Source organism: Rattus norvegicus, chromosome 17 (assembly GCF_036323735.1).
Source record: "Rattus norvegicus strain BN/NHsdMcwi chromosome 17, GRCr8, whole genome shotgun sequence".
Lineage (NCBI taxonomy): Eukaryota > Metazoa > Chordata > Mammalia > Rodentia > Muridae > Rattus > Rattus norvegicus.
In genome coordinates, this window is record NC_086035.1 from 86,462,219 (window position 1) to 86,485,257 (window position 23,039).

At 45.4% G+C, this 23,039-nt stretch overlaps 1 protein-coding gene across 3 annotated transcripts in view; it reads right to left on the minus strand.

The window, feature by feature from the left end:
* Pip4k2a (phosphatidylinositol-5-phosphate 4-kinase type 2 alpha) overlaps nucleotides 1-23,039 on the minus strand; it is a 171,518-nt gene that overhangs the window by 57,139 nt on the left and 91,340 nt on the right. For all 3 annotated transcript variants that reach the window (XM_039095306.2, NM_053926.2, XM_039095304.2), the window contains 2 exon segments: nucleotides 12,670-12,767; nucleotides 10,677-10,773 (listed from right to left, as the gene is read on the minus strand). In XM_039095306.2, coding sequence (XP_038951234.1) covers nucleotides 10,677-10,773; nucleotides 12,670-12,767 — 195 coding nt within the window.

Consider the following 23,039-nt stretch of genomic DNA (forward strand, 5'->3'; position numbering starts at 1 on the left):
AAACTCAGTGGTTCACCAGGCTGGACTTGGGTCAAACTGGTTCTTCAGTCGGTGTGTTATTGGAAAATAATTTAGTCCCATCTCTCCCAAGAAAGCTGATACAACAGGCCCTCCCAAGGTTCTCCTTCACGCTCATAGCTCAGCGTCTTCTCAAACTAGGAGTCAGGGGCAACATGGGGCAGGACAAAAGGGTCTGCAATAAAAACAACATGATACAAATCACAGCCCAACAGCAATGTCCCTACTCTCACGCCAGACCCATTTATCTGCAAAGAAACAGCCGGACTGATCGGTCTCCGAGAGTCCTGCTCCCTCTTGTAATTAGTAACCAGGATAAATTGGTGCTGTTAATTCCCAGAGATTTGGGAAATGGCCAATGATTTACTCTTAGTTTGTGAAATAAAAAAAAAACCAAAACCTAATGATAAAGATAAATGTACACAAACTACAAATGATGCCATATCCACTGGCTATACATTTCCTTCTATACATTTGCTAATTTTGTATTATAAACTACCAGTCTTTAAAAGTTGTCATAACTAGACATAATGTTGTAACTTGTTCCAAGAAAAAGGCAGACAAAAATCAATAGTGATAAAGTCTCATATTAAATATAAACTAATTTCAAGCTCTGAATTCTTTTCTAAAAAGAAATGAGTTTTATTTGTGTGCAATGTACATGCATGTGTGTGTTCTGTCTGTATGTATATGTGTGTGTGAGTGTGTATTCTGTGTATGTGTGTATATGTGCATGTGCATGTATGTGTGTGTATATGTGTATGTGTTGTCTGTGTGTGTATATGTGAGAGAGAATGTATTCTGTGTGTGTGTGCATATGTGTGTATGTGTGTGTGTGTTCTGTGTGTGTGTGTGCATGTGTGTGTATGTGTGTGCATGTGTGTGTGCACATGTATGTAAGACAGAAGTTGATGGTGTCAGGTGTCTTGGTCTACGCCTCTTTTTTGAGAGACAGTCTTTGCTGAACCTGGGGCTCACCGATTTGGCTAGGGTGGCTGGCCAGCAAGCCCCCAGTACCCTTCCTGTCTTCCTCTCCAGCACCTGGATTACTGAAGTATGTTGGTTTTATGTGGCTGCCTGGAATCTGAACTAGATCTTCATTCTTTCATGGTAAATTCTACTCCTACTGGGGCACATCCCCTGTACCCCTAAACATTCTCTTTTTAAGTAAACATATATCTATCTGTGTGCATATATGTAAGGCCCTGTGTGGGTCAGAGGATCATCTGAGGTAATTGTTCTTTTCTACTTGTGGGTTTTACAAGTTGAAATTGGATCAACAGGCTTGGCACCATGTGTCCTTACCCACTGAGCGGTCCTGCCTGTTCCTAAACATTCCTTTTCAGTGGCTTTCCTTGGAGACCACTCACAGACTGCACCGTGGTTCACCTAAAGTGTGCAGCTCAGACGACTCCGTGTACTTGCATAGCCATGCAGGCGCTGCCATAGCCTTTTGCATTCTGGCAATCCACCCACATTTCTGCTGTGGTTCCTTCTCCGTCCCCTTCTGAGGGTTTCTTGTCGTGGTACCTTTGCCTGCTCTGGACATTCTACAGAGTGAACAGGCGCTGCCATCGGCACAGAAACACAGGTACCCCTGTATGAGGCCACTGACTGCACAGCTATGCAAGCTGCAGACATCAGGCTGCCCCAGGCTGCCTCAGGGGACACCACAAGGGACCTCTGCTCATTCCAAGGGCCCCTTGGGATGAGCTGTAACTGAGCCTGGAACACACCTCAGGCAGCAGATGTGGCTTCTAAGGCCCATTATGGGCTCGCTGGGTAGCTGAGGGTATTTGCAATTCTAAGACAAAGCTACAGTGATGGGTAGGTAAGACAATTTAAGGATCTCATCCTTTTTAAAACCAATGGTACAAATTGGTACTTAAGCTTGATTTTCTATAGATGTCTTAGAACATCTGATATCCTGCCTCAAGCCTCAACAGCAGCTGTGTTTGAAGCTCTGCTGTTCCACAGCCCTCAACAGGAAATAAAGCAAGATAATGATGGGTCCCCCTGCGATGGTCTTCTTGCATTTATAATTGGAAAGCTACTATCATTTCCTTTCAGAACAGGATTAACAGTGCCCCCCTTCCCACCCTCCTCCTCTAGCAGTGGGCATGGAAGATGTTTATTTCCACAGTGGGAGGCCCAGGATTAGTAGAGCCTCCAAAAGGGGAGAAATCCTAAAGGCCAATTTAATTAGCTTCATTCTAATCACCTATCCTTTATAGTTCCCATAGAACATCCTGCGTTAGTAACTGTTACTTCCCCCAGCACCTCTGCTGAAAACGCCAAGCCCTTTTCACACTTAACTCCCTTGACCTAACCTCATATTTCCATATATTTTTGTTAGTTTTCGTTTTGTTTGTAGCTTGCACGTTCTGGCAAAAGTCACGCGTGAAGGGCCAGCGGGATGGCTCAGGGCCACCAAGCCTGAGGACATGAGTTGTCCTCTGACACTGACACACTCGTTGACACCGACATCTGACATTTGCACACTTCCATGCATGTGTTGGGGCGCCTCAGCCCACTCCTTATCATAACTCATACATAAACGAACAAACAAACAAAAGTTTTATTTTCGTTTAAATCATATATGGAGCTTTTAAAAAAATGTTAGTCAAAAGGAAGAATACTTGGAAAAAAAAAATCAACTCTGCCAAGCTCAAATGTGGGAAAGCAATTAGCTTCCTAGGAGAATCTATCAATCTCATGTACAAGAACCTGCATAAGTTACTCTAAGTCACTGGGACCAAACAACGTAAGCAGGAAGGGTTTATCTGGGCTCGTGGCTTAGGAGTGCTAAGTCTATACTGCTTAGTCACACGGCTTGGACAGGACGTCATGGCAGCAGGAGCGAGTGGAGGACATGACAGGCGGGAAACAGAGTGAAGCTGGAGGGGCTTACCTGAGAGAACCTGGAAAGCTTGTTGCCCCATCCCATCCCCTTGTCACAGATGACACTGAGACCCGCTGTGGTGGTTGACCTTGGCCATAGCATCAGCCACGGAAGACTCAGGGCTCATCCAGACTCACATGAAACATTCTTCCACAACGTGGGCTACCTGTGTCACCGACCAGCAGTCTAGAAACCAGTCTCAAGCCTGCTGCTGACAACAGGATTCTGACTGCATGCCTCAAATCACAGAGCCCAGGAGAAAAGGGTCACCATCACCCAGAGAGCTGAATTCTGGGTTTCCCTTGGACTTACGGGAGTGAGCACAGCTGGGCTTGGGCTGACATCATCAGACCATTAAAGACCAACATGCTAACTTGACCATCACTGTGGAGTCATTAAAGTTGCACTGGGCTCAAAGCCCCACGTTAAGCTCTTATCAACAGGAAGTGGGAGCTGTGACCCTAAGCACAGAATGGCTTCCGTTTTAGAGGGGAGCAAAACATTTAATGCTTATCAATAATGAAACAACTATCAGAAAAGAAGAAGACAGCAATGATCAGTAACAAACCAGAGAGTGGTACAGGGGTCTCACAGAACATTATGAGAACAGCATTTTAGACTCTTTGGAGCTCCAATATCAGACGCTAGTCTCCAAGGCTCATGAAATGGAAACACTGTGTTTTCCTCACACCCAGGGCTAAGGACTGCTGACTAAGGATTAGCCTTGGCTACAGTGAGGTGCAGCAGGTTCAGGGCTGGAAACACAGGGCCAGCAGGAAACCACTGACGCTTGAAGTGGGGACAGGGACACTGTGGTGGGGTGAATCATCTTCTCAGCTTTCAGCAAGAAAAACATTCAAGAAATCAGAGGCAGATTGGCTGTGCAGTGCATCCTGCTCTCTCACAAGGCTGAAATGGAACTCCAGTGTGTTTTAGCCCAAGTGCCTCCATGCACAAGATGGAGTAACTGCCCAGGGCCACTTGGGATGCAGAAGGTTTATCCAGCAAGAGTAAACTTCTAGAGTGAGCTGGGCAAACCCAACAACTGTGGTGGTTTGAATATGCTTGCCCATGGGAAGTGGCATTACTAGGTATGCCCTTGTTGGGAAGTGTGTTACTGTACAGGTGGACTTTGGGGCTCTGTGCTAATGCTTAACCCAGGGCAGAAGAGACCCTCCTTCTGGCTACCTGTGGGAGACAGTCTCCTCCTGGCGGATGATCAACATGTAGAACTCTTAGCTTCTGTGGTACAGTATTTGCCTGGACACTGCCAGGCTTCCCACCACAATGGACCGAACCTCTGAAACTATAAGCCAGCCCAACTGAATGTCTGCCTTCGTAAGAGTTGCCTTGGTCCTGTTGTCTCTTCACAGCAATAAAAGCTTAACTAAGACACCAACCGCCCAGTGGGGAAGAGACAAAAGTTGAGACAGTGCACAGACTAAGCATACACTGGTGAGGACACTGTCAGTATGACTGTGGAGAGATAGAATGTAGGAAGGCTCCCTCAAGGACTTCCTAGAGCTGGACCTCTCGCTGGATTCCTCTGAGTACCACCTAGGGCACTCAACTGAGTGGTCAACAGTCTTGTCAGCACTTCATGGTCTCCAAGCCACAGGTCAGAAACTCAACTTTCCCTTCCCTTCTCTTCTTGCATTAAACTCCCAATCTCCTTCTGTGACTCACACCATCAGTTCTCTCAGCTGCGCAGACGCCAGCTCCTCTTTGGTGTCTCTCTTTGTTTTCACTGACCCCTGGCCCTGACTTTTCTGTTTGACTCTCTCACAGTTTTGTGCAGCTGTCCTCTGTCAGTGACAAATGACTCAGTTCTCTACACACCGAGCTATGCCCTACTCTCTTGTTTACTTCTCTCTCTTGCAGACCTTCCCTACATAACCATCCCGCTATCTTAAAAAAGTCATGTATGGGAGAAAGGGGAGGTCTGGAGAGATGGCTCAGTGGTTCAAAGTCCTGCTGCCGTTCCTATTCATGTAGGGCAGATCACAAGGGAGCACCTGATGTCCTCTTCTGGCCTCTGTGGGTACCCACACTCATGTGGCATACACACATAAACACAAGTAAAAATAACCCTTTTAAAACTTATTTACCACCCCCACTCCCAGATTTCAGGGTCTGGGAAATAGCTCATAGCAAAGTACCTGCCATCCAAGTTAGGATCTACAGATATCCACATAAAGTCAGATAGGTATGGTCGGCCACTATAGTCTCAGCATCCAAGAGACAGAGACAGGGGTTCCTGGGGATACCAGTGAGTTCCAGATTCAGTGAGAGGCCATGTGTAGAGTGGATAGCAATTAAAAAAGATAGCAGACATCAGTTTGCATGCACATATGCAAACATAGATACATACATGCACATATGCATTTAAACCATATACATATATACCCACGAAAAAGCAAAAGTAGACTTCATATATGTCTCCTCCCCTGCACAAAATCCACAAAACTGCTTGCAGGCTGCGGAATTAGGTGAGGCCTTCAGACTTGTTATTACACTGACTGTACATCTGGCTGCTTCCCCATCTGTGTCTCTCCCTCAGCTCCCTCTGTACCCAGTTGTTTTGTGCTGCAGGGACGCCCCTGACCCCCTCCCTTCCCTCCAGAGCTCTCAGAGGGAAAGTAGGCAGTATATGCAAGACTGTAGCTCCTTCCTTCATACAGCTTCAAGTCATCTTGAGAAATCTGCCCTGCAAACATCTTTATTCGACAGATGTCCTAGCAGAGTCCCCTACTCCCTAAAACGTGGTGAACCGGGAAGGTCTTCAAGTTAGAGCCCGAAACTTAAAACAAGAACACCAGAAGTTTCAAATGCTAGCTTTTAAGATGAATTATTCTTAAAATTAGAACTCTGTTGCAGATATGAAGAAAGGGCACCAAACGCAAATAATGAGGGATTCTAATTCAGGAGGCGCAGTGGGGGCAAACAAAACCTGGTATTATCCAGCACAACGAACGAGAGGGCTCCGTTTCAACGGCGCCCTGTATTTAGGTTGAACAGTACAGGCTCCATCCTGGGCAACGTCTTGGTTTGGTGGGTCGTCTCCTCTGGATACCCACAGCAACCTGAAGCCTCTATCTGACTTTAAGAGGGCTGATACCCTGCAAGGCCAGCAAGGGGGCTGCGACTTTCTCAAAACTAACGTATCATCTTAGCATTTACTAGAGTCTAGTATGATTCACCGCTTTACTCTTTATCTGTACTCCCAAGAACATCTAGCTAGGCCTTTGGGCATCAAATATGGGGCTGCAGCTCAGTTGGCGAAATGCTTGCCTAAAAGCATGAAGCTCTGGGTTCCACCCCGAGCACACAGAACTGGGCATGGTGGCACACGACTGTATTCCAGCACTTAGGAGGTAAGGAAGATACCTGGAATGTTTAGCATAGACTCTGAAAGACAGCATGAATAGATACACACAGAGTTCAATCAGCTTGAGTGAAATCAGAGTAAAAGGGGGCTAGGGCTTACAGTATTAGAGATATGGAGAAGGCAGTGGTGGAACCTTACATAGTAGTATTAATCCTTAAAAGCATCTTAAAAGAAGCAGGGATGGGGACCACGTGGACCAACAATAACCAGAAAAACGGAACTCAGTCTGAGTACATCACAAACCTATTATATAATTAAAAAATATTAAGCCACTAAACTCAGACTGAGTCTGAAATCACCAGGCATGCATGCAGGTACATGCCCATATACACGTATGCACACACACACATGCACAGACATACACGTCAGCATATGTATGTTAGGTGTTAGGTGGGTGTGAAGTTTGGAAGGTTTGGTCCCTAGCTGGAGGAGCTCCTGGGGGGTGATGGGATTGTGAGAGTTCAAGTTAAGCGGTGGATTAATCCACTGGTGGACATATAATCCAATGGCTTTACTGGGGGATGACAGAAGCTAGGAGACTAGACCAGGTTGATGAAAGATCACGAGGGGCGTGCCTTTGAAAAGGCTCCCCCCCCCTTCCCTTCCTTCTTCCTTTCTCCTTTTCTCTCCTCTCCTCTGGTCCCTTCCTCTCTCTGCTCCCTGGCTGTCTCCAAACTAGTCACTTTCTCGGTCACACACTTCTATAACCATGATATCCTGCCTTAACCCAGCCCCAAAGCATCCTGGGCTTATAACTTCTGAAACCATGAACCTGACAAAATCCATCTTCTTACATTATTTTTCTCAGGCATTTGGTCACAGCAACAAAAAGTAGCTGTCATGGGTGGTATTGGTAATTAGAGCTAAATATCCTATAATGGAACTTTTGTTTAGATTTGTCTTTAACAGCAAGGGGGTGGTGGGGGAGTTAAAGACATCCATGCACCCATGAAATCAATACCACAGCAAAGGCACATGCTTGCTGGCTGTGAGCAGTGTTTTCGATCTCATTCAGGACGTGTAAGTTCACAGACAGAGCTCAGTTCGGCTGGCTAATTACCTCCTCCTACAATGACCAAAGAAGCCTCCGCTAAACAAGGCTGAAGGAACAAGGTGAGACAGGTACCCTTTTGAGTTAAAGGAAAGACACAAATACACAATTAATCGGATGATCCCGGGCTTTATCCCCACGCAGACTTAAGGTCAGTTGTCTAAAATACAAGTGCTTCAGAATAAGCACAGCCAGACAACAGCCACTCCCCAGGGTGATGGGAGCTTCCTTTGTTGGCCCAACTTTTCCCTGGAAGGATACTTTAGACTCACAAGGATGGCCCCTGCCATCTTTTTAAAGCTTTTCTCCGTTTTTGGTACAAGGGATGGGGACCAGTGCTTCACGTGTTAAGCATATACTCTAACCACAGTTTAGATGTCCTCTTTCAACACAGTCTTCATGACGCTGCACTCAGGAGGGGCAGGAGGCCGCCTAGCAAAATCACAGCTATGGGGTGTTCCAGGGCTGCCTGGCACGTTCTGTTACACAGGGCTCGGTGGTGGCTGAGCTGACGGGTTGCCCTGGATCCTGGGCCACTTTATGATTTACACGGGAGCCTACCAGGTTCAAGTAGAGAGCCAGGGTGTCACATCGACTTGCCTTTGTGCCAGACCCTTTAGCCAACTGGATTCAACCTCAGTTTACCATGGTGTCTTTGGCTCAGACTTCTGGTTTGGGGATGGAACCCACGAATCTATGCATGCTGGGTAAGTGATCTACCATTGAGCAGACCCCAGTGTGCTGAGGAAGCTTTAGGGCAGAAGGGTTCTAGGAAAAGAGTACGCCTGGGGAGAAAAGCCCAGCTCTGGTTCACTGAGGCGTTCTGAGCTCTCAGTGAAAAACATTTGAAATAGAGATACAGTTACCACAGAGAAAGCAACAATGGCTTTCAGCAAGCAGAGCTGGAGGAAAGAGGTGTTCTGATGATTAATGACACTCAGACCGACTTCCTGCATTCTGGTCTCCTGCTCAGTGTTGGAGAGACTTGCCAGTTAGTTCTTAGTTATTGATGAATCACTCTCTACTCCCCTCCTTTCCTTCCTAAGTCTGCACGTTATGATTTGCACATATGTAACTATCAACTTACATGGTGGTATGTTTAGGGGGACAGAGTGGTACCTTAGTATTTCAACAACACAACCATCATTTTAGGAAACTTTAAAAACCACTTTTCTCTGCCACAACAAAACGGAATCATTTTCCAATCTCTTCAATATAAACTGATGGGGAGAAATGTAAAGATTTCAACTCTGTAATCGATCAAGAAACATATGAAGGTTCTGTAAAATGCCATTAATTTTCATAATTATTACTGCTGTTCTTTGTGTGTTACACGTGTGTTATATGTAGATGCATGCGTATGGCATGTCTGTACTGGGGTATATATGTGTAGATACATGTGTTTGATATGACATAGGAATCACATCCTCCATTGCTTCCCGCCCTGTTTGGAAACAGGGTTCCTCATGAACCCCAGCTCATTGACTGACTGGCCAGCCAGCGACCTCCAGAGACCTGCCTGTGTCCACCAGCTCATGTCCTGATTCACCACGATGATCCAATCCGAGTCCTCACGTTTGTGTAGCAGGCTCCTTGATGCCTGAGCCGTCCCACAGGGGCCTGGCTATTTTTTAATCAAAATGGGGAGAGGCGGGATGCAGGAGGGACACACTCCAGGGTCAGGCAGAGATTTCAAAGAACCTGTGGCCTGTTCAAATGTGGTAACAGTTCTCAGGCTACACATCCCTTTTTACTTCACACAAATCTCTTTTTCTTCATTCCAGGAATTATTCTGTAGAAAACGCTCACACTTGCAACCATGAACACCGTGCCCACAATTGTGACCTAGGGTTCTGTTTTATCAATGAAGTCCAAACCTGGTGCTGACGTCAGAGCCGTTTGAGGGAAGGAATACCCAGCTTCCACATGTTGTGTCCTCTACCCCTGAGCCTTCCCTGAGCCCAGACCTTCATGTCAGAACCCGAGCATGTGGAGAGCCACTGGTCACCTGGGCAGTGGTCTCAGGCCTGATGGAGCACAGCAGAAATTCTTGGAAAGGAGAACAGAGGTGGGTGGGGATGGGAGCCTAATCTTTAGGAAGGCAGGCTAAACAAGTACAGCTTGTCTGACTGAGCGAGCCTATCCTTCAAGAGAAACCGTAGAGCAAGCTGTGTCCATGTGGCACTTGTAAGGTTGCCTGGGGTGGCACTGATGCAGGTTTTACATTTAGGGCAAGTTAGAGAGAGTGCTTATACATCTGAGAAGACTTAAGACAAGTCAGTACTCAGATTGCTGCCTTAAAACAAGCAAACAAGCAAACAAACAGAAAAGCCTTTAGTACTTATTGATATGCTGTCTCTATGAAGCTCAGGGAGCCACTGGCAGGTGTGGAGGTTTGAGTGAGAATGGCCCTGCAGACTCATATATTTGAATAGTTGGTTGTCAGTGTTGGAACTATTTGGGAAAGATTAGGAAAAGGTATGCCTTGAGAGGCAGGCTTTGAGGTTTCAAAGCCCACACCATTTTCAGTGAGCTCTCCCTGCTTCATGCACACGTCTTAAGATGTGCTCTCTCAGCTACCGCTCCAGCACCATGCCTGTCTGCCGCCACGTTCCCCCACCATGACGGTCATGGACACAACCTCTGAAACCATATGCACCGAATAAACATTTTCTTTTGTAAGCTACCTTGGTCATGGTATCTTATCACAGCGGCGTAAAAGTATTAAGAAAGCGGGCCTTCTTTTAGGAGACTGATCAGGGAGCAGCAGACACTTAAAAGGTTATATCGTATTTCAAAGTCAAAATGGAGACTATGCCAAGTACAGAGAGAGAAACCAGAGTGCATCAGTATGCAGTCCGTGAGAAGGAGGCATACGGACTGTGCAGGTTGGTAGGTTCTAGATGGGAGGGCTATAGCTACTCTACACCCCAGCACCGTGAGACACAAGCACTGCCTGACAAGAAAGCTGGGGCAGGAGACAGAGTTTGCCTGCTTACAACCCTGAAAATTATCAAGAACCCAATCCCCGCCTGAGATTCCTAAGTGGCCTCTGCCAAAACAGAAAAACATGCTTGCACGGGTGATGACACGCTGGCAAGGACGTGCATCTAGACGTGAGAGCACGCACTCACTCTTAAGTGCTGTCTTCTTTCCCTACAGACATCTCACCGAAATCACACCAGGCAGGTCCCTTTACTTAGGGAATGTCCGACTTCTGAAGGAACACGGAAACTTGAGCACTCGAAGGATGCTCGTGAGGACAGAAAAACAAGTCCGATTTGACAGAGCAAACCCACCTCGCAGAAGCAGCTCACCTGGAAATCTTGGTCGTCGATTCCAAACCTCTCCCGAAGATTCCGGAAGACCATCGGGCAGTATTCCTTAAACTTGAAATGGCTCGGCATGTTTTCCCTGCAAGGGGCACATTGTTCAGTGAGGCTCAGACAGACAGACAGACAGACAGACAGGAGACTAACAGGCTTCACTCTGCCCGACCTGGACCTGCGTGTAGCAGGTGAAATAGTGAGAACTCACTGCCCACCGCAAGCACAGAGCATTCCACAGCACCAGGTACAACCCAACCAGATCTGACAGACAGAGGGACGGATTGAAAACGCTGTCTGTTCTCATAGTGGGACTGTGGAACCCCCTAATACTGGCTGTGAACACCAGCCATTCCCCCAAGAAGAGGGGTGGGGAGGGACAAGACAGAAGCACGTGGTGAAGAGCAGAGGAGAGGGCAGTGAGGAAGGACAGGCAGCAGCAAGCTAGCTCACTGTGGAAGCAGCTGTCAAGCAAGGCTTGCCTCACACCCAAGACCCACTTTCTAAATTCACACGGAGACTGTTTCCTCACTGTCAGGTCCAAGAGAAACGCAGGCCAAATGGCTAGCTGTGGTGCCAATTAGCATACCAGAGGCCAGGCACCAGGGCTGAGCTCCTCTCACCCCACCCCTACCCTAAACTTTTCCAGGCTTCCCCCCCTCCCCCACGTCCATTCCTATATAACCCAGTCCTTTTAGCCCTGTGTTCTCTTGGCCCACTCTCTCTTGCCTCTCTCTTGGTCCTTCTGTCCAACCCTCTCTCTGTGCTCTCTTGGCTTCCTCTTTGTCTTTCGCACTCTTCCCTGCCCGCCTCTCATGGTCCAGTTCAGTCTGCTGACCATGTTCAGGGTTCTAGTCCTCTCTCTGCTCTGGACTCTTCCAGATGTCTCTGGCTGCACTCTCCCTCATATCTACAATAAAGACCTCCCCTCACCCACACCGCTGAGTGGGCCTGCCCTCACTTTATACACTCACCAAGTCAACCTCTACACATGATTAGGGGGACTCCTAACTTCACGTCAGAACCAAAGCGGGGTTAGACACTGCAATGGGGGGATGGGAGGTAGCTCTGCGGTCAAGCACTCACCTAGCGTGTGTGTGAGTCCCTAGGTTCAATCCCTAGTACTACAACAAAGAGAAGAGGAAATTTCACGCTCATCTGTATATGGGAGGTTACTAAGGCTCGACTGCCCCTCCTCTGTGCTCTCACACCCCTCTATTACTGTTCTCTCTACAGGAGTGACAGTCATTTGTGTATGTGTCAGCGTTCAGCTACTGTCCTGCTTGTAGGCCCTGAGGAGGAAGGGCCATGCTATAGCTCTAAATTTTGGATGAATTGACTAATTGACTTTTTTTTTTAAAGATTTATCTATTTATATATATGAATACACTGTCACTGTCTTCAGACACACCAGAAGAGGGCATCAGATCCCATTACAGATGGCTGTGAGCCACCATGTGGTTGCTGGGAATTGAACTCAGGACCTCTGGAAGAGCAGTCAGTGCTCTAAACTGCTGAGCCACCTCTCCAGCCCACTAATCAACTTTCTTATCAACGCCTTCACATGACGATCATTACTGACATCTAAACATGACATCCAGCTATGTTTATTAATAGCACACCTTAATTATTTATTGTCTTATAATGTAGTCATTTCTGTCCATAAAGCCACTGTTTTTTAAAGTTTTGTGTACAAGAGCAGGAGTCCATAACTGCTCAAACAATCTGAGCTCCAAACATTTAAATAGTAACAGGGACGTAGCTTTTAATCTAAAGATGCTCAAAGGGAGCAGTGCACCATAAGGCAAAGGGAGCCTGGTGCTGCTTGTCCGCCTATGACAGACGGCTGTGTTTACCAGAGGATCAACTTCATGGGCAAAACTTTACTCCCACCCATTGAAAAGCCTGTGTGATTACAGAAAAGTCACAAAAAGTCCTACTCTGCCCAGCCAAGGGGTCTCCAGAGAGGCTGCGCCGTACTTACTTGTTGAAAAGGTGGTTGTCCACCTTTATCTTTGAGTAGGCTTTGAAGTCATCAGGCATCAACATGACAGGGATTTGAACATGGCTCAGTTCATTGATCTAGAAAACACAACGTAGATAGCACTGGTTATCACCATCCTCGTGAGGATGTCTGGAGTTTGCCATGGAACCATAAGGAAGCCCACGAGCACAGGAATGGCCTACCCTCTGCTCCCACCATCATCTCTTTCCTCGGGTTGTCCTCACTCCCTCAGCAGTCTCCCTTCCTCCCAGCTCCCACCCAGGCTCTTCTCCCTCACACAGGGCTTGGGGGGGGGGCACAGGAGGAATACAGGGGACCAGTCCTTCAGGCTATGTGTCCCTTAGGGACACTCAGTCCTCATTCTGTCTCCCTCTCTCCTTCCAGACCCTCAAAGCAGAACTCCACTGATCCCACTTCGAGGACAACAGAGGTAAGCAACTGTTGAATTAACAGACACGATTTACATTTTGGAGCACCTCGAGGATGATGCGGATGTCCACACAGTCATTCTTCTCTGTCTTCTAGGGATTGAGTTTAAACATAAATTATATAAGGATGGGGCCTGAACATGACAGTTGAGACCTTGCCTCAGGAAGAAGATGGCTTCGTGGGTTACAGGAGAGTGAGAAGCTCAAACAGGGCTTAGGAGCAAAAGCAGAGTCACGTGGGTGTCTGGAGGAGGAGCATGGCAGGTTTGAGGTCAGCCTGGGCTACCCCGTGTGAAGGTACAAGCTTCAAAGGAAGAAACACAGACTCCCATTTCCTTCATGCCACAGGAAGTGGCAGGGGTGGGTCTGATGCGTGACTGTGAAAACCTGCATTTTTTTCTTTGTTGTTTTGCACTTGGTCCCTATGCTATTTTCTCGATTGCTGATGTCAATCAAAACACTAAACCCCTCTAAACGTTTGTCCTTCCTATAGGAAGGAAGGCACTCTGAAGGGTTCTTGGCTGCAAAAAGCAAAAACAAACCCAAACAAACAAGCAATGGGTTTCTTAGGAAGACGGGGATTTGAATGTATTAATGATGCCCTAGACAGTGATCGTGACTCCAGGACACTGTCCTTCTGGTAGGACAATGTGGAGGCTGATGCTGGTCCCAACACTGTCAGGCAAGGCTGGTGGCAGTTGGTGGCTCGGAGGCTTAAAGAGAAGGGCTGTAAAAGTGTCAAAGCGAAAGGTAGAAAAATGGGGTCTGAAGAAATGGGGCAGGGCTTACAGCATTTGCATTCTGATTTGGAGGGGTCAGAGGAAAGGCCCTGAGTACACTCTGGAGAAGTCTAGTTCAGGGAATATACATGGAGCTGGATGGATAAATGGTGGGTGAATCAGACTTTCATGTCTGAGATCCCGACTCAGAGGCAACTGGTAATCAATGTTCCCAACAGCGTCTCTTGCACCTCAACTTTCTTCTGTGGGAAGGCGTCATTTTGGTGCATAAGAAGGTCAGCACGCACTCACCAGCTTTCCTGAAATGGATTAACTTGAGCAGCACTTGGACATTGGAAGCTCATTCAACTTCCTGGGTGACTTCACTCCCTTTAGCCTATGCGCCTGCCATTACACAGGCCTCCGAAAGGTATGCCTGCCTTCAGTCCAAACCTCACAATGCACCACAGGCAATGATAGGTTACCATCTCAGATGGGGTTAAACTAATCCTCTTCGCTGACTTCGTAATTCATGTGGGGCTCCTGGCCTTGAGCTTCTAGCTGTCTGGTCAGTGAGTTTTGAAGTTTAACGTTTTAATTTCTTGATTTAGCATTTTACTTTAGTCCAGTCATTCCAGGTGGCCTACTCCAAAATTAGGAATAAAACTGACAATGGGTGGCTGTTGTTGTTTGGCTGTTGTTGTTTGGCTGTTCTTCTTTCTTCTTCTTCTTCTTCTTCTTCTTCTTCTTCTTCTTCTACTTCTTCTTCTACTACTACTACTACTACTACTACTACTAGTACTACTACTACTATTGTTATTACTAAAATTATTATTTTATGGAGCTGGATAGAACTCAGGGGCCTTGTGCTCTACCACTGAACTATACACTCAGTTCTTATCAGTATTTAAAGAAGAATTTCTGTCTTTACAGATATTTAAATTGAGAACTCACACACATTTATGTAGGTTATATAATATTCATGGAATGACACAGAAAGATTTGTAATTAACTCTTACTGTATTGAAAGAACAGCTTCCCCCACCCCCGGAATAAGCGTGTATTATAAAATCCAAATAGGTTTTCATTTCTGGAGCGAAGAGTGGAGCCAAGCAATCTGAAGGCGGTGGTTACATTATTCCAGGCACATTCTATAGGGTTGCAAATATTTAATGAACTCTTACAACAGAAAGGCAGCATCACCTTCATACAGGGGAGCACTTAATGGTCATCAAACCATTGGGGAAAGCCAGTTTTTTTTCTGCTTAGACAGACACAGTTACCATTCCTACACAGCTCAGAATTCATGCAGAGGCTGCTGGCTGGGTCTCTCTGTACCCTGCAAAAGACCTTGTGGTTCTGTTTATGCCACGCCAGTCACCCCCTAAAACAGAGCCATTGGGTACAAGAATCACAGTGCCCAGGCCTCACGTAAGACACGAAATAAAGGAGCTTTGTTGTCAACATCAATGGAAGCAAAGCTATGGTGGGGTGGGGAGGGCTGGTACAAATGTCTCTTAGTACCAAGTGCCCAAGTGACCTGGTCGAGTTATAATTCAGTTGAGGAAGGGGGAAGGGCAGAGGGGAAAGGGCATAGGATGAACCGGAGAAAGAGGAGCAGGCAGGTGATTCGTCTCTGCTCAGCTTTGTCTGAACTCACTTTAATACTTGGCATTAATGCCCAGCTAATACTTGCTGGACATCTGCCAAATGCCACGCTGACCCCTTAGGACACAGTGTCTTATCTGATGTTTATAACCCAGTAGTGTAGGGACTATGTTCCCACTCCCCAGATAAGGAAATACAGGCTGAGGGAGATTAGCTACCCACTATTGGCTGGTCAAGCTGCATCTGGAATCCAGCCCACGTAGTCAAGACTACAGCAGTCACGGCAGCAAGTGGCCAGACTTCCCAAACTGAGGGTCCTTTTACATTCCTACCAGATTAGAGGGTGAGGGTTCATGGCAAGGAGTCATAAAGGAGCCATAACAAAGCTCATCTCCAATTTACACCTCTGTTGTGGTAAAAACTTCAACGAATTATTTTTTTTAAAAAACATAGTAAATTAATAGTAAATGTGTGCTTAATTGAATAAGTGCCGGGGTCTACAGTTAGACCAGCCATGGTGTCACCTACACAACCTAAGTTGGGATTTGTCCCTCAACTCTTATCATTCCTGCTGCTTGCCACTCAGCCTGCACCCAAATCTGAAAGAATCATTAACAGTTATCACGGAAGGATGCAAACCAAGCTCCTTATCAATTATTTATTACAGACAATTGTCAAGTTTTCCTCGAACTCACAGAAAAACCATGGTTCACACACTACACAGTAGCCTTCTGTGGACTTTTCCTCACGGCTCTGCATGGAAAGGGGGCCTTGACTTTTCTCCTCAGAAGAACATTCCAGTTCCTATCACGTGCAAGTTAGCTACAACATGGTGAATTACAGGTTTGCTCATTTCCTGTGAGTAGCGTGGCTGAAGCCAGTAGCATCCCTGTATGTAAATTCACACTGCAAGCACGCATCTAAGCTGCAAAAAACTGAGACCAACAAACAGATACTGGACAAGAAATAAAAATTATGATAAAGGTGTCCCCACAAAGCTGTTTCGTTCCGAGGCATTAAGAAAAATATACTTTTGGCCGGAACCTGAAAGAAACAGACCGGATAAACAGTTCTCTGCACCCAAATCCCGTGGGAGGGAGAGCTAAACCTTCAGAGAGGCGGACAAGCCTGGGAAACCAGAAGAGACTGCTCCCTGCACACACATCTCGGACGCCAGAGGAAAAAGCCAAAGACCATCTGGAACCCTGGTGCACTGGAGCTCCCGGAAGGGGCGGCACAGGTCTTACTGGTTGCTGCCGCTGCAGAGAGCCCCTGGGCAGCACCCCACGAGCGAACCTGAGCCTCGGGACCACAGGTAAGACCAAATTTTCTGCTGCAAGAAAGCTGCCTGGTGAGCTTGGGACACACGGAAGCAGAATTTCTCTAGGACCGGGCACGTTCTGTGTTTACCGGAAGTCCCACACCCGCGGATCCCGGCCCGCAGCAGCTCTCTGCTCCCAGACCCGGTGAGAGAGAGACCCAACCGCCTGGTCAGGTGGGCACTCCTGAGGCTGCAGAGCGGAGGAGACCACCAACACTGCCCACCCCTGCCCACATCCCTGGCCCAAGAGGCAACTGTATAAGGCCTCTGGGCTCCCGTGGGGGAGGGCCCAGGAGCGGCAGGACCCCTGCCAGAGACACCGGACCCTGAAGGAAACAGACCGGATAAACAGTTCTCTGCACCCAAATCCTGTGGGAGGGAGAGCTAAACCTTCAGAGAGGCAGACAAGCCTGGGAAACCAGAAGAGACTGCTCCCTGCACACACATCTCGGACGCCAGAGGAAAAAGCCAAAGACCATCTGGAACCCTGGTGCACTGAAGCTCCCGGAAGGGACGGCACAGGTCTTCCTGGTTGCTGCCGCTGCAGAGAGCCCCTGGGCAGCACCCCACGAGCGAACCTGAGCCTCGGGACCACAGGTAAGACCAAATTTTCTGCTGCAAGAAAGCTGCCTGGTGAACTCAAGACACAGGCCCACAGGAACAGCTGAAGACGTGTAGAGAGGAAAAACTACACGCCCGAAAGCAGAACACTCTGTCCCCATAACTGACTGAAAGAGAGGAAAACAGGTCTACAGCACTCCTGACACACAGGCTTATAGGACAGTCTAGCCACTGTCAGAAATAGCAGAACAAAGTAACACTAGAGATAATCTGATGGCGAGAGGCAAGCGCAGGAACCCAAGCAACAGAAACCAAGACTACATGCCATCATCAGAGCCCAATTCTCCCACCAAAACAAACATGGAATATCCAAACACACCAGAAAAGCAAGATCTAGTTTCAAAATCATATTTGATCATGATGCTGGAGGACTTCAAGAAAGACATGAACACACTTAGGGAAACACAGGAAAACATTAATAAACAAGTAGAAGCCTACAGAGAGGAATCGCAAAAATCCCTGAAAGAATTCCAGGAAAACACAATCAAACAGTTGAAGGAATTAAAAATGGAAATAGAAGCAATCAAGAAAGAACACATGGAAACAACCCTGGATATACAAAACCAAAAGAAGAGACAAGGAGCTGTAGATACAAGCTTCACCAACAGAATACAAGAGATGGAAGAGAGAATCTCAGGAGCAGAAGATTCCATAGAAATCATTGACTCAACTGTCAAAGATAATGTAAAGCGGAAAAAGCTACTGGTCCAAAACATACAGGAAATCCAGGACTCAATGAGAAGATCAAACCTAAGGATAATAGGTATAGAAGAGAGTGAAGACTCCCAGCTCAAAGGACCAGTAAATATCTTCAACAAAATCATAGAAGAAAACTTCCCTAACCTAAAAAAAGAGATACCCATAGACATACAAGAAGCCTACAGAACTCCAAATAGATTGGACCAGAAAAGAAACACCTCCCGTCACATAATTGTCAAAACACCAAACGCACAAAATAAAGAAAGAATATTAAAAGCAGTAAGGGAAAAAGGTCAAGTAACATATAAAGGGAGACCTATCAGAATCACACCAGACTTCTCGCCAGAAACTATGAAGGCCAGAAGATCCTGGACTGATGTTATACAGACCCTAAGAGAACACAAATGCCAGCCCAGGTTACTGTATCCAGCAAAACTCTCAATTAACATTGATGGAGAAACCAAGATATTCCATGACAAAACCAAATTTACACAATATCTTTCTACAAATCCAGCACTACAAAGGATAATAAATGGTAAAGCCCAACATAAGGAGGCAAGCTATACCCAAGAAGAAGCAAGAAACTAATCGTCTTGGCAACAAAACAAAGAGAATGAAAGCACACAAACATAACCTCACATCCAAATATGAATATAACGGGAAGCAATAATCACTATTCCTTAATATCTCTCAATATCAATGGCCTCAACTCCCCAATAAAAAGACATAGATTAACAAACTGGATACGCAACGAGGACCCTGCATTCTGCTGCCTACAGGAAACACACCTCAGAGACAAAGACAGACACTACCTCAGAGTGAAAGGCTGGAAAACAACTTTCCAAGCAAATGGTCAGAAGAAGCAAGCTGGAGTAGCCATTCTAATATCAAATAAAATCAATTTCCAACTAAAAGTCATCAAAAAAGATAAGGAAGGACACTTCATATTCATCAAAGGAAAAATCCACCAAGATTAACTCTCAATCCTAAATATCTATGCCCCAAATACAAGGGCACCTACATACGTAAAAGAAACCTTACTAAAGCTCAAAACACACATTGCACCTCACACAATAATAGTGGGAGATTTCAACACCCCACTCTCATCAATGGACAGATCATGGAAACAGAAATTAAACAGTGATGTCGACAGACTAAGAGAAGTCATGAGCCAAATGGACTTAACGGATATTTATAGAACATTCTATCCTAAAGCAAAAGGATATACCTTCTTCTCAGCTCCTCATGGTACTTTCTCCAAAATTGACCATATAATTGGTCAAAAAACGGGCCTCAACAGGTACAGAAAGATAGAAATAATCCCATGCGTGCTATCGGACCACCACGGCCTAAAACTGGTCTTCAATAACAATAAGGGAAGAATGCCCACATATACGTGGAAATTGAACAATGCTCTACTCAATGATAACCTGGTCAAGGAAGAAATAAAGAAAGAAATTAAAAACTTTTTAGAATTTAATGAAAATGAAGATACAACATACTCAAACTTATGGGACACAATGAAAGCTGTGCTAAGAGGAAAACTCATAGCGCTGAGTGCCTGCAGAAAGAAACAGGAAAGAGCATATGTCAGCAGCTTGACAGCACACCTAAAAGCTCTAGAACAAAAAGAAGCAAATACACCCAGGAGGAGTAGAAGGCAGGAAATAATCAAACTCAGAGCTGAAATCAACCAAGTAGAAACAAAAAGGACCATAGAAAGAATCAACAGAACCAAAAGTTGGTTCTTTGAGAAAATCAACAAGATAGATAAACCCTTAGCCAGACTAACGAGAGGACACAGAGAGTGCGTCCAAATTAACAAAATCAGAAATGAAAAGGGAGACATAACTACAGATTCGGAGGAAATTCAAAAAATCATCAGATCTTACTATAAAAACCTATATTCAACAAAATTTGAAAATCTTCAGGAAATGGACAATTTCCTAGACAGATACCAGGTATCGAAGTTAAATCAGGAACAGATAAACCAGTTAAACAACCCCATAACTCCTAAGGAAATAGAAGCAGTCATTAAAGGTCTCCCAACCAAAAAGAGCCCAGGTCCAGACGGGTTTAGTGCAGAATTCTATCAAACCTTCATAGAAGACCTCATACCAATATTATCCAAACTATTCCACAAAATTGAAACAGATGGAGCCCTACCGAATTCCTTCTACGAAGCCACAATTACTCTTATACCTAAACCACACAAAGACACAACAAAGAAAGAGAACTTCAGACCAATTTCCCTTATGAATATCGACGCAAAAATACTCAATAAAATTCTGGAAAACCGAATTCAAGAGCACATCAAAACAATCATCCACCATGATCAAGTAGGCTTCATCCCAGGCATGCAGGGATGGTTTAATATACGGAAAACCATCAACGTGATCCATTATATAAACAAACTGAAAGAACAGAACCACATGATCATTTCATTAGATGCTGAGAAAGCATTTGACAAAATTCAACACCCCTTCATGATAAAAGTCCTGGAAAGAATAGGAATTCAAGGCCCATACCTAAACATAGTAAAAGCCATATACAGCAAACCAGTTGCTAACATTAAACTAAATGGAGAGAAACTTGAAGCAATCCCACTAAAATCAGGGACTAGACAAGGCTGCCCACTCTCTCCCTACTTATTCAATATAGTTCTTGAAGTTCTAGCCAGAGCAATCAGACAACAAAAGGAGATCAAAGGGATACAGATCGGAAAAGAAGAGGTCAAAATATCACTATTTGCAGATGACATGATAGTATATTTAAGTGATCCCAAAAGTTCAACCAGAGAACTACTAAAGCTGATAAACAACTTCAGCAAAGTGGCTGGGTATAAAATTAACTCAAATAAATTAGTTGCCTTCCTCTATACAAAAGAGAAACAAGCCGAGAAAGAAATTAGGGAAACGACACCCTTCATAATAGACCCAAATAATATAAAGTACCTCGGTGTGACTTTAACCAAGCAAGTAAAAGATCTGTACAATAAGAACTTCAAGACACTGAGGAAAGAAATTGAAGAAGACCTCAGAAGATGGAAAGATCTCCCATGCTCATGGATTGGCAGGATTAATATAGTAAAAATGGCCATTTTACCAAAAGCAATCTACAGATTCAATGCAATCCCCATCAAAATACCAATCCAATTCTTCAAAGAGTTAGACAGAACAATTTGCAAATTCATCTGGAATAACAAAAAACCCAGGATAGCTAAAGCTATCCTCAACAATAAAAGGACTTCAGGGGGAATCACTATCCCTGAACTCAAGCAGTATTACAGAGCAATAGTGATAAAAACTGCATGGTATTGGTACAGAGACAGACAGATAGACCAATGGAATAGAATTGAAGACCCAGAAATGAACCCACACACCTATGGTCACTTGATTTTTGACAAAGGAGCCAAAACCATCCAATGGAAAAAAGATAGCATTTTCAGCAAATGGTGGTGGTTCAACTGGAGGGCAACATGTAGAAGAATGCAGATCGATCCATGCTTATCACCCTGTACAAAGCTTAAGTCCAAGTGGATCAAGGACCTCCACATCAAACCAGACACACTCAAACTAATAGAAGAAAAACTAGGGAAGCATCTGGAACACATGGGCACTGGAAAAAATTTCCTGAACAAAACACCAATGGCTTATGCTCTAAGACCAAGAATCGACAAATGGGATCTCATAAAACTGCAAAGCTTCTGTAAGGCAAAGGACACTGTGGTTAGGACAAAACGGCAACCAACAGATTGGGAAAAGATCTTTACCAATCCTACAACAGATAGAGGCCTTATATCCAAAATATACAAAGAACTCAAGAAGTTAGACCGCAGGGAAACAAATAACCCTATTAAAAAATGGGGTTCAGAGCTAAACAAAGAATTCACAGCTGAGGAATGCCGAATGGCTGAGAAACACCTAAAGAAATGTTCAACATCTTTAGTCATAAGGGAAATGCAAATCAAAACAACCCTGAGATTTCACCTCACACCAGTGCGATTGGCTAAGATCAAAAACTCAGGTGACAGCAGATGCTGGCGAGGATGTGGAGAAAGAGGAACACTCCTCCATTGTTGGTGGGATTGCAGACTGGGAAAACCATTCTGGAAATCAGTCTGGAGGTTCCTCAGAAAATTGGACATTGAACTGCCTGAGGATCCAGCTATACCTCTCTTGGACATATACCCAAAAGATGCCTCAACATATAAAAGAGACACGTGCTCCACTATGTTCATCGCAGCCTTATTTATTTATAATAGCCAGAAACTGGAAAGAACCCAGATGCCCTTCAACAGAGGAATGGATACAGAAAATGTGGTACATCTACACAATGGAATATTACTCAGCTATCAAAAACAACGAGTTTATGAAATTCGTAGGCAAATGGTTGGAACTGGAAAATATCATCCTGAGTGAGCTAACCCAATCACAGAAAGACATACATGGTATGCACTCATTGATAAGTGGCTATTAGCCCAAATGCTTGAATTACCCTAGATCCCTAGAACAAACGAAACTCAAGACGGATGATCAAAATGTGAATGCTTCACTCCTTCTTTAAATGAGGAAAAAGAATACCCTTGGCAGGGAAGGGAGAGGCAAAGATTAAAACAGAGACTGAAGGAACACCCATTCAGAGCCTGCCCCACATGTGGCCCATACATATACAGCCACCCAATTAGACAAGATGGATGAAGCAAAGAAGTGCAGACCGACAGGAGCCGGATGTAGATCGCTCCTGAGAGACACAGCCAGAATACAGCAAATACAGAGGCGAATGCCAGCAGCAAACCACTGAACTGAGAATAGGTCCCCTATTGAAGGAATCAGAGAAAGAACTGGAAAAGCTTGAAGGGGCTCGAGACCCCAAAAGTACAACAATGCCAAGCAACCAGAGCTTCCAGAAACTAAGCCACTACCTAAAGACTATACATGGACTGACCCTGGA